We start from the raw sequence: 14,760 nt of genomic DNA on the forward strand, positions 1-14,760 counted from the left end.
AAATCAGGTAATTCATACTGAAATACAAAGTTTGTCTTCTTCCCTCATGTCTATTTATAAAGGGGCAAACCATAATATAGGAAAATATACCTGATTTAAAATGTGGTATACAATTTAAAAAGTTGGCCCAATTAATTAAAAATACCTTTAATGGAGGATCTCAAGTTTCCTAAACAATCCATATTTAGATAAATAGGAGAAGACATTTACAGCCAGCACTTTTTCTCCAGAGCCTTTGTTGGGACTAATAACAACAAAAAAAACATAATATGGCAGTCCTGTATTTTAAGCTCACGCTTTTGGGGATACATTCTCAGTCTTAAACGTGGGAACTGCAAATATAACTGCCATTACATGGTAATGGGAGTTAAAAGATGTAGAGTCCTCATGTAAAGATTAGAACATACTTTTCTATTAGTCCTTCAAGGACAGACTTTCAAAATGTTTGATTCTAATAATCCCGTGCTGTGAGTAGATTGGTTACTCTTCACTTTGTAAATGAACCTGGGCTATGTGAAATCTGGTATCAACCGATCAAGATTTGAGTTTCAGTTATGGATGAAAACTGTCTCAATTAAACTTTTATTACCCTCATCATGAGTATGCAGGGTGTGTACACAAAAGCTTTTTATCAGCTAACTATACGAAAGATAAACACTGTAGTAATTCGTGTGATCCAAAATGGGCAAAAGCAAAAGACTAGCTTCCCCTTAAGAAGAAAATTTTCAGACCTATGAAAAGGACAACAATACTAATAAAAAAAATTGTATTTACTTAGAAGCATTCAGAATGTCAACAAAACAGCTGCAACTTTTTTTCTTTTCTTTGCAATTACAGAGTGGTATTCAGTTAACAGAACAACAATTATTTCATATAAGCTGCATCAGAGACAACTGAAGATGAAAAAACTACCATCCCCATATATAACTAATTTGTGCTGTGCACCAACAAGAACCTGCTTTAAATTTCCATGCCAATTTACAACCCCCATACTGTACCAGGCAAGGTTAGTGGCTATTGAAAATACCACCAGGACAGGGCTATCTAAAGACACATTCGGTAGTGTGTTAACTATACAAAAAAAGACACTGTACAGTTTAAAAACAAATCTTACACAGCCTTACATTTCAATTTTTTTCTTTAAAAGGAGTGAGTTGTGTACAGGGGGGTTAAATGCTTTATAGACAAGAAAAAAAAAACTGCGCTAGAACCAACTTATTCATCATCATCATCTTCCTCCTCCTCTTCATCCTCTTCATCTTCCTCCTCCTCCTCATCCTCTTCATCTTCCTCATCTTCCTCCTCTTCCTTCTTTTTCTTGCTTTTTTCAGCCTTGACGACTCCCTTTTTTGCTGCATCAGGCTTCCCTTTAGCTCGGTATGCAGCAATATCCTTCCAAAATAAAGGCAGGAAGAAAGTGGTTGGAAAGACAAAACAGTTAAGGAGAGAAATGAAAGTAACATGGCGAAACTTTATGAAAAAATAAGGACTCAGATATACTAAAATAACACATTATCTGCACTCACATCTGTGGACTTTCAGAAACACACATAAAAATATCATAATTGTAAATAATCCGTAACTCATGGAATGACATGGTTTGACATCAGCATTGTTACGCCTCACTGAAATACAACCATGTACCACATCCTAAGTTCAGTTTATTAAAACTAGAACGTAGAGACTGATTAAAGGGTAGACACTGCCACCTTCTGAATGCAAAAACGCATTCTACAGGTTTATACTGTCAGACCCTAATCCATAGTAGAAAATCTTGTCTTAAAAAAAAAAAGTTATTTGCCACTGAGCATGCAATTAGGTTAAGAAACATCCAGAAATGGATACATTTCTCCAAAATGACTAAATGAGCTAAACTCTAACTTTACTTTTAATATTTCAACTCAAAGTATAGAGGCTACAGCTTTTTATTTTATTATATCAATTTACTGTACAGATCAACAAACTCATAACTGATTTAGTAAAGCTTTTTTTTTTTTTTTAAATCTAAGTGAGGGAACATAAATGTTTCAGGGCGTTTATGAACAATACAGATCTACGTTACTTGGTCCAGCCTATTTTTATGTTGTGTGCCTGATCATTTAAAATACTTAAATCATTTGACTCAAAGTGACTACCAAAATCTTCATAAATCTGGATACTGGAGAATAACAAAACCACCCGAGTCAAATAATGTTAAGTCAAACAACACTAACAATTTATTTGATCTTCTACGTTCTTTAAAACATGGAAAGGGACTTAAGAGTACAGCCAGTGGCACATTGAATAGCTGTTATACTTAAAACTGCATTACACCTCAAACTCTTAGGAATCATAACAGGAAATTAAGATGCAGTACCAAGTATGGTCATTCGTCTAACACCTGGCGTACCCTTTCATCACTACACCGAGCCAATCCATACTCACCTTTTCGTACTTTTCCTTCAGTTTAGCAGCCTTCTTCTCATAAGGCTGCTTGTCATCTGCAGCAGTGTTATTCCACATCTCTCCCAGTTTCTTTGCAACATCACCAATGGATAGGCCAGGATGTTCTCCTTTGATTTTTGGACGATACTCAGAACAAAACAAGAAAAAGGCCGAACTAAAAAGAGAGAGTTAATTTTAGAATTGTAGGTTTACTAACAACTGTGTTGTATTGCTGTATAAAAGCTGCTTCTAATTTCTACCACATATTTCACAGGATATAAATATTATGAAACGCTAAATATCCCTCATTAAACTTAATTTACACAATGAGCTAACTTATGACACCACGAGCTGAACATACACTATTTATCAGCGTTCCAAGAGAACATTCTGCAAATTACTCTTAGACGGATGGCATTTCTCAGGAAAGAAAAGAATCAAAATTAAAATTACACTTAGGAGATATATTGGGTGAAAGAGGCCAGAATCCAATTCCACTGCTCTAACTAAAACTGCCATCCAACAGGAATTTTATTTACGAAATTTAAACACACCAATGTGAGTCAGCGAAGAAACTTTGATTACAGACCCCAAATCCACAAGGTGGCTTGCTACATTTGTCTGATTCTACTGCAAAACACTCCTTGAAAATAAAAACAGGCAAAAGATACTTACGGAGGCCTCTTGGGTGCATTGGGATCCTTGAACTTCTTTTTTGTTTCCCCTTTAGGAGGGATATAAGTTTTCATTTCTCTTTCATAACGGGCCTTGTCCGCCTTTGCCATGTCTTCAAACTTTCCTTTCTCTTTAGCAGACATGGTCTATAAAATAATAACTTGTAAACTTAACTCGACAACAAAGTTTTAACAAGCTGTCCTCTTAAGTATTAAAAGGAACAAAACCAGTGTCCTTTGCTGAATATTTAGCAGCCTGTTCCAACACCACCACTCACATTATGCAAATTGTACCGAGGCTTTTTAAAAATCCCAAAATCCCAATTTGGACTTCACCCTTTAGTACCTCCTTAGTATGTTCTAAGCCCTCTTACCTTCCACCTCTCTGAGCACTTCTTAGAAAACTCTGAGAAGTTGACGGAAGCATCTGGGTGCTTCTTCTTGTGCTCCTCCCGGCAAGTTTGCACAAAGAATGCATATGATGACATTTTGCCTCTCGGCTTCTTAGGATCTCCTTTGCCCATGCTTAATTATTTTTCTAAAAAATATATAAAAGCGTAATGTTAATGAAATTTTCGGCATTTAAGAGTACTCTAACTTCTTGGGGAGGGAATGAAAAGCAAGGCACTGGTTGTTTAACAGGGCAGTGGCATTAACCCCTCATAATACCAGAGAAAATGGCAGTGATAGTCAATTCCTAGAAAAGGCTACACCGGGCGAAATACGGTCCTTGAGTGGGATCTCCAAAAAGTGGACACACAGTGGTATACTCACACGGCGCTTGTTACTTCGCTGCCTGTATCTGTTCTGGGTGAACACCCAACCGGTCATTTAAAAGAAACGAAGAATTAAATGCAAAAAATCGTTTTCAATCAACAAAACCAAAGGTCAGAAAAGCGACGCTGCCGATTCACGGCTCAGCGCTACGTAAGGAACAACTAGGTGAGAGCCAAAGCGGGCAGACCTCTCCGGGTCGCGGGCCAAGTCCACGGCTCACCTAAAGCTGTCCCAGGGATCACTGTAAATACTCTCTCGGCATAAAAGTTTGCCGGGGGGAGGGAGCGGGAGGCCCGCTCGGGCCCGGGCTGGGGGATGGCGGCGCTATCTGCGCGGCTGCCACCGCCAGGCAGCTTCCTTTGCTATCGGCTTGGCCCCGAGACGCATTTCGGTTCTGACTAAACACGTCCGGTCTGAAGTTTCTTCGAGTAAACAAGGATGAGGGACAAAAGCCACTCCTGCTCGCTGCTCGGGCTGCCCCCCCCCCCCACCAGGGCAGTATTTTTTTTTCTGAGCCGTGGAAGTCGGGGCGCCGCGCGGGGCGGGCTCCGCACACCTTCCCGCCACCGGGCCCCCCCCCCCCGGCCGCCCGCCCACTGCGGGGCCGCGAGGGGAGGCCGCCGGGGACGGCGGGGCCGCGGCCCGGCCTCCGGGCCCGGCTCCCCGCCCCGCACGGCGCCGCCACGTGCGCCCGGCCGCCCGCCGCCCGCGCAGGCCTGCCGGCCTCCCCCATTTTGTCGGCTCGGCGGAGGGAGCAGCCCCGCTCGAAATGGGGGCTGGCTCCGCCCGCGGCCGCCGGGGCCGGCGCGCACGGAATGGCCGCTGCGCGTCTTCCCCGCCTGCGCCGCCGCCGCCGCCGCGAGGGCGAGCGCGAGCTAGAATATGGCTCCTTCCCTTTGTGTGTGTGTGTATGTGTGTGTGTGTGTGTCTGTGTGTGTGTGCGAGTGAGTGTGCGAGAGTGTGAGTGCGAGCGCAGGCGGGCGGGGTGCGCGCCGCGCTCTGGCGCACACACTCGGCCATGACGGCCGGGGGGAGGGGCGGGGGGCGCGCAGCCGGACCCTCCCCCAGCCCGCCGCCCGCGGGGGGGCCGCCCCGGGAGGCGCCCCCGGCCCGCCGCTCCCCTTCTCCCTCCGCGCGGCCCGTGCGGCCCGCCGCCCCCGCACGGACGACGCGGGGCTGTGAGAAGACGAAAAAAAAAGTTGCCTCGGAACTGCTGCGCCCAGCTCCCCCGCCCGCGCCCGCCCGCCTTGTTTTCTCTCCAGCCAGCAGCGCCGGGCCGAGTCAGCCATGTTCCAGCGAGCGCCGCGGCGCCGCTCCCCCCGCCGCCGGGCCGCCGCCGCCGCCGCCGCCGCGCCCGGGCACTGGCTCGGGCTCGGGCTCAGGCCGGCGGGCCCGGCCCCGCGCCGCCGCCCCCGGCCCCGGCCCCTCGCCGCCGCCGCCCGCCCGCCCGCAGCGCCCGCCGCCCGCGCTTGCCCGCCGCCGGCGCCCGGCTCTGCGGCGGCCAATGCAGCCGTGAAGCGCCGCCCGCCCGCCCGGCGGCCCGCCGCCCCCCGCGCACGCCGGCCGCCCGAACGCTCGGCCCGGGGGCCGAAAACACGTTAAAAATTTTTTTTAATGAAAAAAAAAATTTTTTTGCGCCAGTCAGCGCGGACGCCGCCGGGGGTGGAAACTCGCGGGGCTCGGGGCTCGCGGCGCCTCCGGCGGCCCGGGGGCCGGGGCTCCGGCGCGCGGCCGGGCTCCCGGCGCCCGAGGGGAGGCTCGCTCCGTGCGCAGTTCCCCCCACGGTCCCCCCTCATTTGCCTTTGTGTGGATCCTGACCCGCCGGCTCCCGGCCGCGGGGATCCGGCCGCCGCGCGGGCTGTGGAGCTGCCGGAGGCGCTCTCCCCGCCGCGGCGCTGCCCCAGACTCACCCTCCGCGAGGCACAGAGTCGCCCAGTGCCCGTCCGGCTCTCACTTGCCCCGGCGCTGTCTCTATGGAGCTCAATGTACTGCAATGGCTGTGAGAGCGGGAGCCAGACGCAGCCTCCTCACTCTCTCCGCTCTGTAACATTACTCTCCAGCCAGCGCGGCTCCTATTGGCTACCGCCAACTCACGGGGCTCTCTCATTGGCCCGATACCTCCCATTGTCCTGACCAGAGCCCGTTTGCTATTGGCTGTCTCCGGGGACACGTCATCAAGGATTGAAACAGCGCGCAAATCTGAATGTGTGTGTATGCCGGGCAAAGAGGCTGAGGCGGGAGAGGCAGAGGCAGAGGCAGCAGCTGCTACGGGAAAGCAGAGCTCTATGGTGTATGTGTGCATGTGTCTAACCCAAGCCGGCCCCACGCCCGAGCGGCCGCCGGAGCGAAAAGGGCCTGACTTTTCCACAAGTGTCTCCAGCTCCTCAGGCAAAAGAGACACCCACAGGCCTCCCCCCCCTTCTCACCCCAAACTCACTTCCAAAGCCGTTAAGATAAGAGGCCCCAGACTTTTTAACAGACCTTCAAAAGTGAGAGCGACACGATGAGATCACGGCCCCTGAAAACCGGGGTTTCTGCTCGTGCAGAGGGGCGAAGGCAGCCAAGATTCGAGCTCGTCAGCAACATATGGTTGCATTACACTCTAGATCTCTGGGAAGGCAGGGCTTTTCCTATAAGAAAGTGACACGATCCAGTCAGCCGGCTTTAAAACACCCCTTTTCTGGGCTCCTAAACCCGTACCGTCAGGCTTGCTGAGCAGCTGAAACCTTGACTCACCGAACAGGCATTTAGTTTCACCCTTTTCCTTGGATTGATCGAGTTTCACAGCTCGTCTAGAACTTTGTATTTAAATACAAAGCACGGTCTCAACTTCCTGGAAATCAAATGATTATTCCATGTAATTAAAGCACACAGCCACTTCGTTTTGATACGGGGTACTCTAGCAGGAAATGTTTGCGAGGGCCTGCTAGAATTAGCAAATTCATTAGAGACCACCTTTTTAACTGTTTGGCTGTTTTATTTGACTTGGTGTGGATTACGGTTATAATCAAACGAATCCTTGTGATGCTATCTTTCCCTCCCATCACACCACTTAGTGCATCCATGTAACTGCTCTAGGATTACAGGAGTTGTAGGTATATTGTTACCCGGAGGATTAGATAGAGGCAGAGAGTGTGTTTCTCTAACTCACCAAGCTGGCGGTATTAATAGCCATACTTATTATGTCTGTAAAGGAAAATGTGCTAGCGATAATAGCCAGTTCTGAAGACTCTACGGTTCTATCAGCCCTTTATGAAACTATTATCTATTCTTCTGTAGCCTGAGCAGACCACACCCCTATTCAGTTATAACAGACTTCCTTTTTTTTCACTCTCTGATGGTATGTTTATACACTTCTAAACCCACCAGCCAATTCCTCCAAATGTAACAGACCAAAGTTAAAATCACTCATTTTATTATGTCAATTTTATTTCATATATCCAGTCTAAGCATCCATAACATAATGTATTTGCTCAAATGTATTAAGCTATTGAGAATAGACTTAGAGATAACCTCTCCTGACCTATGATGTCAATGTTTATTCCTTTTACTAAAAAAATACATAATTGGTCTCAAGGATTATAGTCTTGGTGAATGGACAATGCATGTCATATGAACATGAAAAAGTATGATATTAAGACCATATAAACTAGTATAATGTACACTCGGTGTTTAAAAAGCAAACATCTAAAGTTAACTGTTATACTGTTACCTTCACACATATTTACTCTTCTTTTTACTTCCCTCTATTAATCAAATTTTATGCTTTCTTTAAATCTAGGTATTTATTTCAATTCTGTTTTATCTTCTCGATGACTATATTACAAAATATTCATATGAATTATCCACACTTTAGATGGCATCCGTGATATCAAAATTTGAATATTATCTGAAGATAGCACTATGGGTATTTTCCAGGAGCAGTGTTGCGTTTGCCCCGGTCCAACCACTTTTTTAGGTTCTTTTACCAGTTGTCTCTAAAAGCTTACTCCTGCCAGGGTAACTTTATGGTCACAGAACAACTCAAGAGCAATGGGCCCACACAGGTTTCTATTTCAGCAGGATGGTACGGTGAATTACAGGCACTGGATTTAAATAGACCTGGGTTCAAATCCCAGCTCTGCTACTTACTAGCTGTATGATCTCTGGCAAGTTTTTTTTTTTTAACTCCTTTGTGCTTCCAATCTCTCAGCTATAAAATGGAAGTGATCATGGGCTTGTTGTAAAGATTAAAGTTTTTCTTCAAAGGTTTAAAATTATGTCATGCAGACCTCTTCATACCCATGAGTTAGAAAACATCAAGTGCAGTTAGTTAGCCTTGAGTTTTTCTTCATATTTTAATTTTATATGAGGGCAGTGGTTGCAAATTAAGTTTTTTTTTTTTTAAATTTTAGCCTCAGACAGCACTAAATCCTCATCCAGTCTAGTGATGGTGCCCTCAGTTATTCCCAAGTATAACAGAGGCCATGTCCCAGAGCATTAAAACCTGCACTTGTAGGCACATTTCTCTTATTTGCTTTTTGTGATACAAAGGGAGGAACATAAAAGGAGAGAAACTTTTTAAGTAAACCCTACAACTTCTAGCTCTAAGCCTGCAACCTTAACGTTCACTTATTTTATTATATTAGACCCTCTCCTTCTTCAACATGAATCATTAGCCACAAATTGGCATATATTTTACTTTAGGGTTATTGGGTGTTTTAATCCCAACTTACGAAGTTATCTAATTCCAAAAGCCTGAACACTCTCTCCCATGCCCAATTTAGCCAACTAAATTACAGATCTTCATGAATACGGGTTATACCCCTCCTGGAGCCTGCCTCTAGGACAGGAGAAGTGCCTCTCTTCTGGAATCTCATAATATTCTGTACATTAATTACTGTGCTCACAATTGTAATTATCCAGTTATATGTCTGTTTGTCCCACAGCAGGCAATGTACCCCTTAAAGGCAGGAATCCTATCTTATCTTTGCATCCCAAGCACCTAGCAGGGTGCCTGGCATACAGCAGGCAGTAAATAAAGTCTGTTGAATAAATGATTTAATAGCTGAAAGAGTACTTACGCAAATTATTGTTTTAATCTTCCTCTTCCATCTTTGGCGATAAACATTGGGGTATTTCTAAATCAGAAGGCAGGAAAATAGAACAATAAGTAAATGTTAGGATTAATATTGAGGATAGATGTCAACTGCACCTCATTCTTATAACTTAAAAAGAGGAAGATGGAGTTGGGGGCTAGGGGCAATTGCAAATAAAGACAAACGCATATATTTGTAGTATTTACCAGCTCCCAACTAGGCCAAGGTTATTCCTAGTTGGATACAGTGAACTATGGCAAGCCAAATAACAATTTAGCACAGAAAACTGCAAGAATGTCCGCCCAAAGGTTGCTTGCAGTGGGCCTTTGAAACAACTCTAATGTAAAAAAATACAAAAAGCAGACAGGGGGCTGTAAGTCTTTGGCTGGAGGATATTGATTCCTCCTCATGCAATGAAGCCTAAAGTCAAGTTATATGAATCCTCTGTTGTCTCTCCTTCTCAAACAGGGCCAGTTTCTGAAAAGGAATAGAAACAGTAAACCGAAATGTCTGACGAGGTCAACGGCACTAAGGGTCCTGTACACTTAAAACCTTCTTCTTCTTTTTTTTTTCTTTTTTGGATGCTGACAATAAAGGAGAGGAATTCAGGTAGAGAAAAGCGTACAGGTTGTGACCTAGGACACCGAGTCCCACCCCTCAATCTACCACGTGTGGCCTCGGGTAGCCACTAAGGTCTGTGCTCATTTCCCCAACTCTTGCTTAGAGGTGGTGATGCTTCATCTCACTTGCAAGGACATTAGAGGATTAAACAGATGGGCACAAAGAAAGACCCGAGGAAGGCAGAGAGGTGGTGTTATGATATCTGTCAGCGCGTGGGGAAGGGGAACCTCGTCCTAGGCTGCTTAAGTACTTCTGCCTTGGCCCGAGTCTTCTGTGCCAATGTGGCTTGCAGGTGGGGAAATCAGTGGCTTCAGCTGTGGGCAGCATTGATGGCTGAGGCAAAGAAAACGGCATGGAAGTGATTTTTTTTTTTTTCTGGGCTGCGCTCTGCGGCTTGCGGGATCCCAGTTCCCCGACCAGGGATTGAACCCCAGCTCTCCACAGTGAAAGCACAGAGTCCTCACCACTGGACCGCCAGGGAATTCCCGGAAGCGAATTTATACCAATAATATCTCTAGAATTGTAATATTTCACTGGTGAATAAGGAAGAAAAATTACCTTTTCTTAATAAGGTTCCTGTTCTCTGGTTAGCCAAAGAATGGTACACATGAAGAGGGGGACACTCATTAGTAAAAGTTTTTATAAAATGGTGATCTAAATTCAGAAAAGATCAGTATTTTAGGTCTTGATCTCAAGAGCCACGTCAACAGGCCAAATTCAGGTGCCCTATTAGAAGTGCCATAAACCTTAAAAACAAATGTCTTAGCTCACCTGCTAGGATGGCTATGATCAAAAAGACAGACATGGGGAGCATGAGTGAAAATAGAGAAATTGGTGGCATCATACACTGCTGGTGGGAATGTAAAACGGCGCAGCCGATTTGGAGAACAGTCTGACAGCTCCTCCCAAGGTTAAACATAGAGTTACCACGTGACCCAGCAATTCCACTCCTAGGTATGTACCCAAGAGAAATAAAAACACGTCCACACAAAAACCTGCACATAAATGTTCATAGCAGCATTATTTGTAATAGTCAAAAAGCAACCCAAATGTTCATCAACTGTTGAGGGGATGAATAAAATGTAGTGTATCTTTGTGATTGAATATTATTCGTCGATAGAGTGGAATGAAGTAGTGACACATGTTACAACATGGATGAACCTTGAAAACATTATGATTAAGTGAAAGAAGCCAGACACACACAAAAAACCCCACATATTATATGGTTCCATTTATATGAAATGTCCAGAAGAGGAAATTTATAAAGATGGAAAGTAGATTAGGGGTAGCCAGGGGTGGAGGATGGGGGGAAGGGGGGTAACTGCTGGTGGGTGTGGAGCTTCTTTTAAGAAGATGAAAATGATCTAAAATTAGATCATAGTAATGGTTGCGCAACTCTGAAGACACCAAAAATCATCAGATCGTACGTATGTGAATTATCTCTCGACAAAGCTGTTTTTTAAAAAACGAATTAATGTTTTATGAAACAAACACAGAAAGGGACGACGGATCGCTACCCACTTGCTAATCTTGCCCTGTACTTTCCTGATGCCTGTGGCGTTTAACACCTCGTGAAAATGATGCTCTTCCTCGTCATTCGGTGGAAATTTCTTCTGTCAGTGGAGTTATATATTCTGTGCTTAAAGTGTGTTTTTGCTACAAAATTATGTTAAAAGAGCACTCTCCAGGAGTACCTTGGGAGGTTTCCCTCGAGCGCCTGAGATGACTGTACTGTTGGCTGAGCCATGAAGTGTTAGGTCAGACGGTGCAAACTGGCAGGCCTCTGGCTTATGAGACCCTCAGATGTGCCATTTGGTTAACGTGGTGTTTTTAAAAAGTTGGATTTTTTTCACATTAAAAAAATCCAGATATTTGGCTTCTTTTGAAAAATCAGAGATCCGATAACCTTGGCTCCATGGCTGGGCAGGGTGACGATGCTGTGGAGTGAATAGGGGCCGCCTCCCTCAAAGGAGGTGTGTTCTGTCTTCTGCGCAGCCCCACCGTTCCCTAAGCATCTGGCCTGCCGCCTTGCCTGCCTGGCTCCTGGGGACATTTGAGTTTTGCCAGTCCTGAGTTGGGTCCTTAGACTTTCAGGACTACGACCTGCGATTCTGAAACGTTCTTCCGCAGAGACTCTTTTCGTAGGAAACACTTATTATCATCACCCAGAACACAGAGTGGGAAACTGAACTAGAGGTGAGGAGCAGACCATTTTTGGTGCTGTTACAGGTAGCATGTACTCCTGATGTGAAACAGAGAGTCTGGCCGTGCTGCACAGGATGTCCTACAGCCCAGACAAAAGTAAGCTTTATTTATCGTATCTCTCCGATATACTGAGCTCTTTACACAGATAATTTTGTTTAGTCCTCACAGTGATCCTATAGGCCAGGATGCTTATCTCTCTTCTACAAATAATTCTAAGGAGGCTCAGAGAGATCCCTTAAGTTGTCCAAGGTCACACAGCTAGTGAGAGAGTAATAGTAAACCCAGTTCTGACTCCAAAGCTGACGTTTTCTCCACTAAGCCGCCTGACCTTCCAGTTATTAGCCTAGCTAATAAAATAAAAAGCGATCACATTTTCCCACCTAAATATAACCCATATCCTCACGGGAATCTGACGTAAGTTTACAGTCTCGACTCTCAAGATTTTTGAATAGGACACATACATTTCTGCATATATAAAACTTGAAAAAATTTATGGCAATTCCCTGGTGGTCCAGTGGTTAGGACTCCGAGCTCTCACTGCCGAGGGCCTGGGTTCAATCCCTGGTCAGGGAACTAAGATCCTACAAGCCGCGCGGTGTGGCCAAAACAAAACAAAACAAATTTATGGGACTTCCCTGGCGGTCCAGTGGTTAAGACTTCACGCTTCCACTGCAGGGGGCGTGGGTTCGACTCCTGGTCAGGGAACTAAGATCCCACAAGCTGAGTAGTGTGGCAAAAAAAAACCAAACAAACAAACTTGAAAACAGTTTCATGAAACAATACCTACCATGGTGATGGAGTCTGACTTTTTTTTTTTCTTAAAATCCTAAGTTTACTTTCCAGCCCGCCAATGGGCTCTGTAGTTTGCAAAACATTGCATTAAAGCTCGAGTAAAGAAGCCCCGTTTCCCATCAAGGGTAACTACAGCCCTAAGGGACCAGTGTGGGTGCTGCCAGTTCGATGGGATGGGACTGAAGGGAGGAAAGGCCAGGACAGATGCCTGGAATCCAGGACCTGCGGCCAGAGCTCCCGAGCACACTCAAGGAGGCTGGTGCCAAAGCTGTGGACCGTCCCAAGTCCAGAGAAACAGTCTGGAGACAGGAAAGGGGAGTGCCTTGCTCTGCCTGGGAGACCAAGACAAAATCAGGCGCTCCTGGCCTCCAGGAAATGCAAAGAAGACATCTGAAAATCCCCTGAGGCCTAGGAGAGAAATCCTAGCAGGCCTGATAAACACCTTCCTCACCTGGGTGGGGTTCACCACCTTGGATTTGTCTTTGTCAGAGGCCAGAGAGCAGGAGTCTCTCTGCCAGCAGAAGCTGCACCGATGAGAAGATGGCCTCAGCTCCCCAAAAGACAGCCTTTTTGTTTAAAAAACAGTGCCCAAAATGGCTTGTGGGCTAAATAGAAGGTGACTGCCAACCGGTACCTCTTGTTCATGAAGGTGTTGAAAAAAAAAAATCAACAACAACGAAAAACCTGTACGCTTTTTTTTGAGAGGTTGCTGTTGATCCCTGTTCTAAGGTTTCCTTTTGCTTTCCAAGAACGGAAATGAGGAAGTAGGAAGGAGATAGCATGATTTACTATATTCTAACAAAAGCACTACCAGCAAATTGATAGTCACATTCAGGAACAGAACTCTGCCTTGGAAACATTCATGGCATTTGACCAGTGATTTTGCTTCAAAAAATACTAAGAAAATAATCAGAAATAAGTAAAAGGCACAAAGATGTGAATAAGAATATTAATTGCAGAATTATCTATAATGTGTCAACAGCCTAGATGTTCAATGAAAGTGGCTTGGTTTAATAAGTTTTGGTCCATCCTCATGACGGATTATTATGATGCCACCATCAAATTGTTATGAATACTAAATTTAATGCCACGTAAAAATATTCATATTACCTTATCATGACAAAAACTATTTTCAGAAGGATCTCTGGTTTGAAAGAAAAGTGTGTATGTGAATACACATTGGAAGAATATACTAAAAAACATTAATAGTGTTTATTTCAGGTGAAAGGTAAGCTTTGTTGTCTCCTTAGACTCTTCAATATTTCCTTAGTTTTCTACAATTTATGCTACTTCTAAAATTAGAAACAAAAACTCCATTTTTTTTTTTTTTTTTTTTTGCGGTACGCGGGCCTCTCACTGTTGTGGCCTCTCCCGCTGCGGAGCACAGGCTCCGGACGCGCAGGCTCAGCGGCCATGGCTCACGGGCCCAGCCGCTCTGCGGCATGTGAGATCTTCCCGGACTGGGGCACGAACCTGCGTCCCCTGCATCGGCAGGCGGACACTCAACCACTGCGCCACCAGGGAAGCCCAACTCCAACTTTTTAAGAGAAGAAATTTGCTAATAGAAGACTGAAAGATTTAGATCATTTAAAGAAATTCAGACCTCGTCGGTACTCTAGAAATTCTTCCCTGTAAAGAGATATACACTATATATAAAAATCATGCACATTTATCATGGCCCTAAAGTTAAGGTGTCTCCACTGTCATCCAAATACGACCACCCTGTTAACACAAATCAAAATCAGGTATGTGCCAGGAGGAAAAGTATCCGTGTTTACATGAAAACCTTGTTACCTCTCATCGCTACTGCTGTATCTTCTTTACTCACTATTCCTTCTTTTTCCATAATTCAGTCCTGAGTCATCTTCTCTCTGCTTCTCCGCTCTCTTAGAGACCCCAGTGACCAACTGCACGTGGAGTTTTAACCTCCATTTCTATGTAAATGACTCTAAGTTTCCCTTTCAGCCTGAGGCTCTATCCTGGACCCCACCATGTACCAGTTTCTCAAAGCTCACAGGTTCGCTCTCTAAGCCAGACCCCTTTCTGATTTCCCTAGTTGCCGATTTCCCACACCAGCTCCAATTCTAGGAGTCTAAGTCCCTTTCTTCCTCTTCCTTCACATCAAATTCTGTAACATCTATGTCACAGTACTTTTGAATCAACGCCCCACACCTTTATTTTCCTTTCTA

At 45.2% G+C, this 14,760-nt stretch overlaps 1 protein-coding gene across 3 annotated transcripts; it reads right to left on the reverse strand.

The window, feature by feature from the left end:
• Nucleotides 1–752: 752 nt before the first annotated feature.
• Nucleotides 753–6,452, reverse strand: HMGB1 (high mobility group box 1). Of its 3 annotated transcripts, none has more exons than XM_060079736.1 (5): nucleotides 6,357–6,452; nucleotides 3,473–3,636; nucleotides 3,100–3,245; nucleotides 2,425–2,599; nucleotides 753–1,392 (listed from the first exon to the last, which is right to left on the reverse strand). In XM_060079736.1, exons 2-5 carry the CDS (start codon nucleotides 3,620–3,622, stop codon nucleotides 1,216–1,218), a joined length of 648 nt encoding a protein of 215 aa, XP_059935719.1. In that variant the 5' UTR covers nucleotides 3,623–3,636; nucleotides 6,357–6,452; the 3' UTR covers nucleotides 753–1,215. The 3 variants fall into 3 exon arrangements, with proteins under 3 accessions (XP_059935719.1, XP_059935718.1, XP_059935720.1); XM_060079735.1 differs by lacking the exon at nucleotides 6,357–6,452 and adding an exon at nucleotides 5,786–5,931; XM_060079737.1 differs by lacking the exon at nucleotides 6,357–6,452 and adding an exon at nucleotides 3,873–4,006.
• Between the last annotated feature and the right edge of the window lie 8,308 nt (nucleotides 6,453–14,760).

Source organism: Mesoplodon densirostris, chromosome 17, assembly GCF_025265405.1.
Source record: "Mesoplodon densirostris isolate mMesDen1 chromosome 17, mMesDen1 primary haplotype, whole genome shotgun sequence".
Classification (NCBI taxonomy): Eukaryota; Metazoa; Chordata; class Mammalia; order Artiodactyla; family Ziphiidae; genus Mesoplodon; species Mesoplodon densirostris.

Coding starts and splice junctions, on each gene's coding strand:
- HMGB1 (XM_060079736.1), bottom strand. CDS start 3,622: ATGGGCAAAGGAGATCCTAAGAAGCCGAGAGGCAAAATGTCATCATAT. Junction 3,246..3,472: donor AGTGCTCAGAGAGGTGGAAG/GTAAGAGGGCTT, acceptor ATTATTTTATAG/ACCATGTCTGCTAAAGAGAA. Junction 2,600..3,099: donor AATGCACCCAAGAGGCCTCC/GTAAGTATCTTT, acceptor CTCTCTTTTTAG/TTCGGCCTTTTTCTTGTTTT.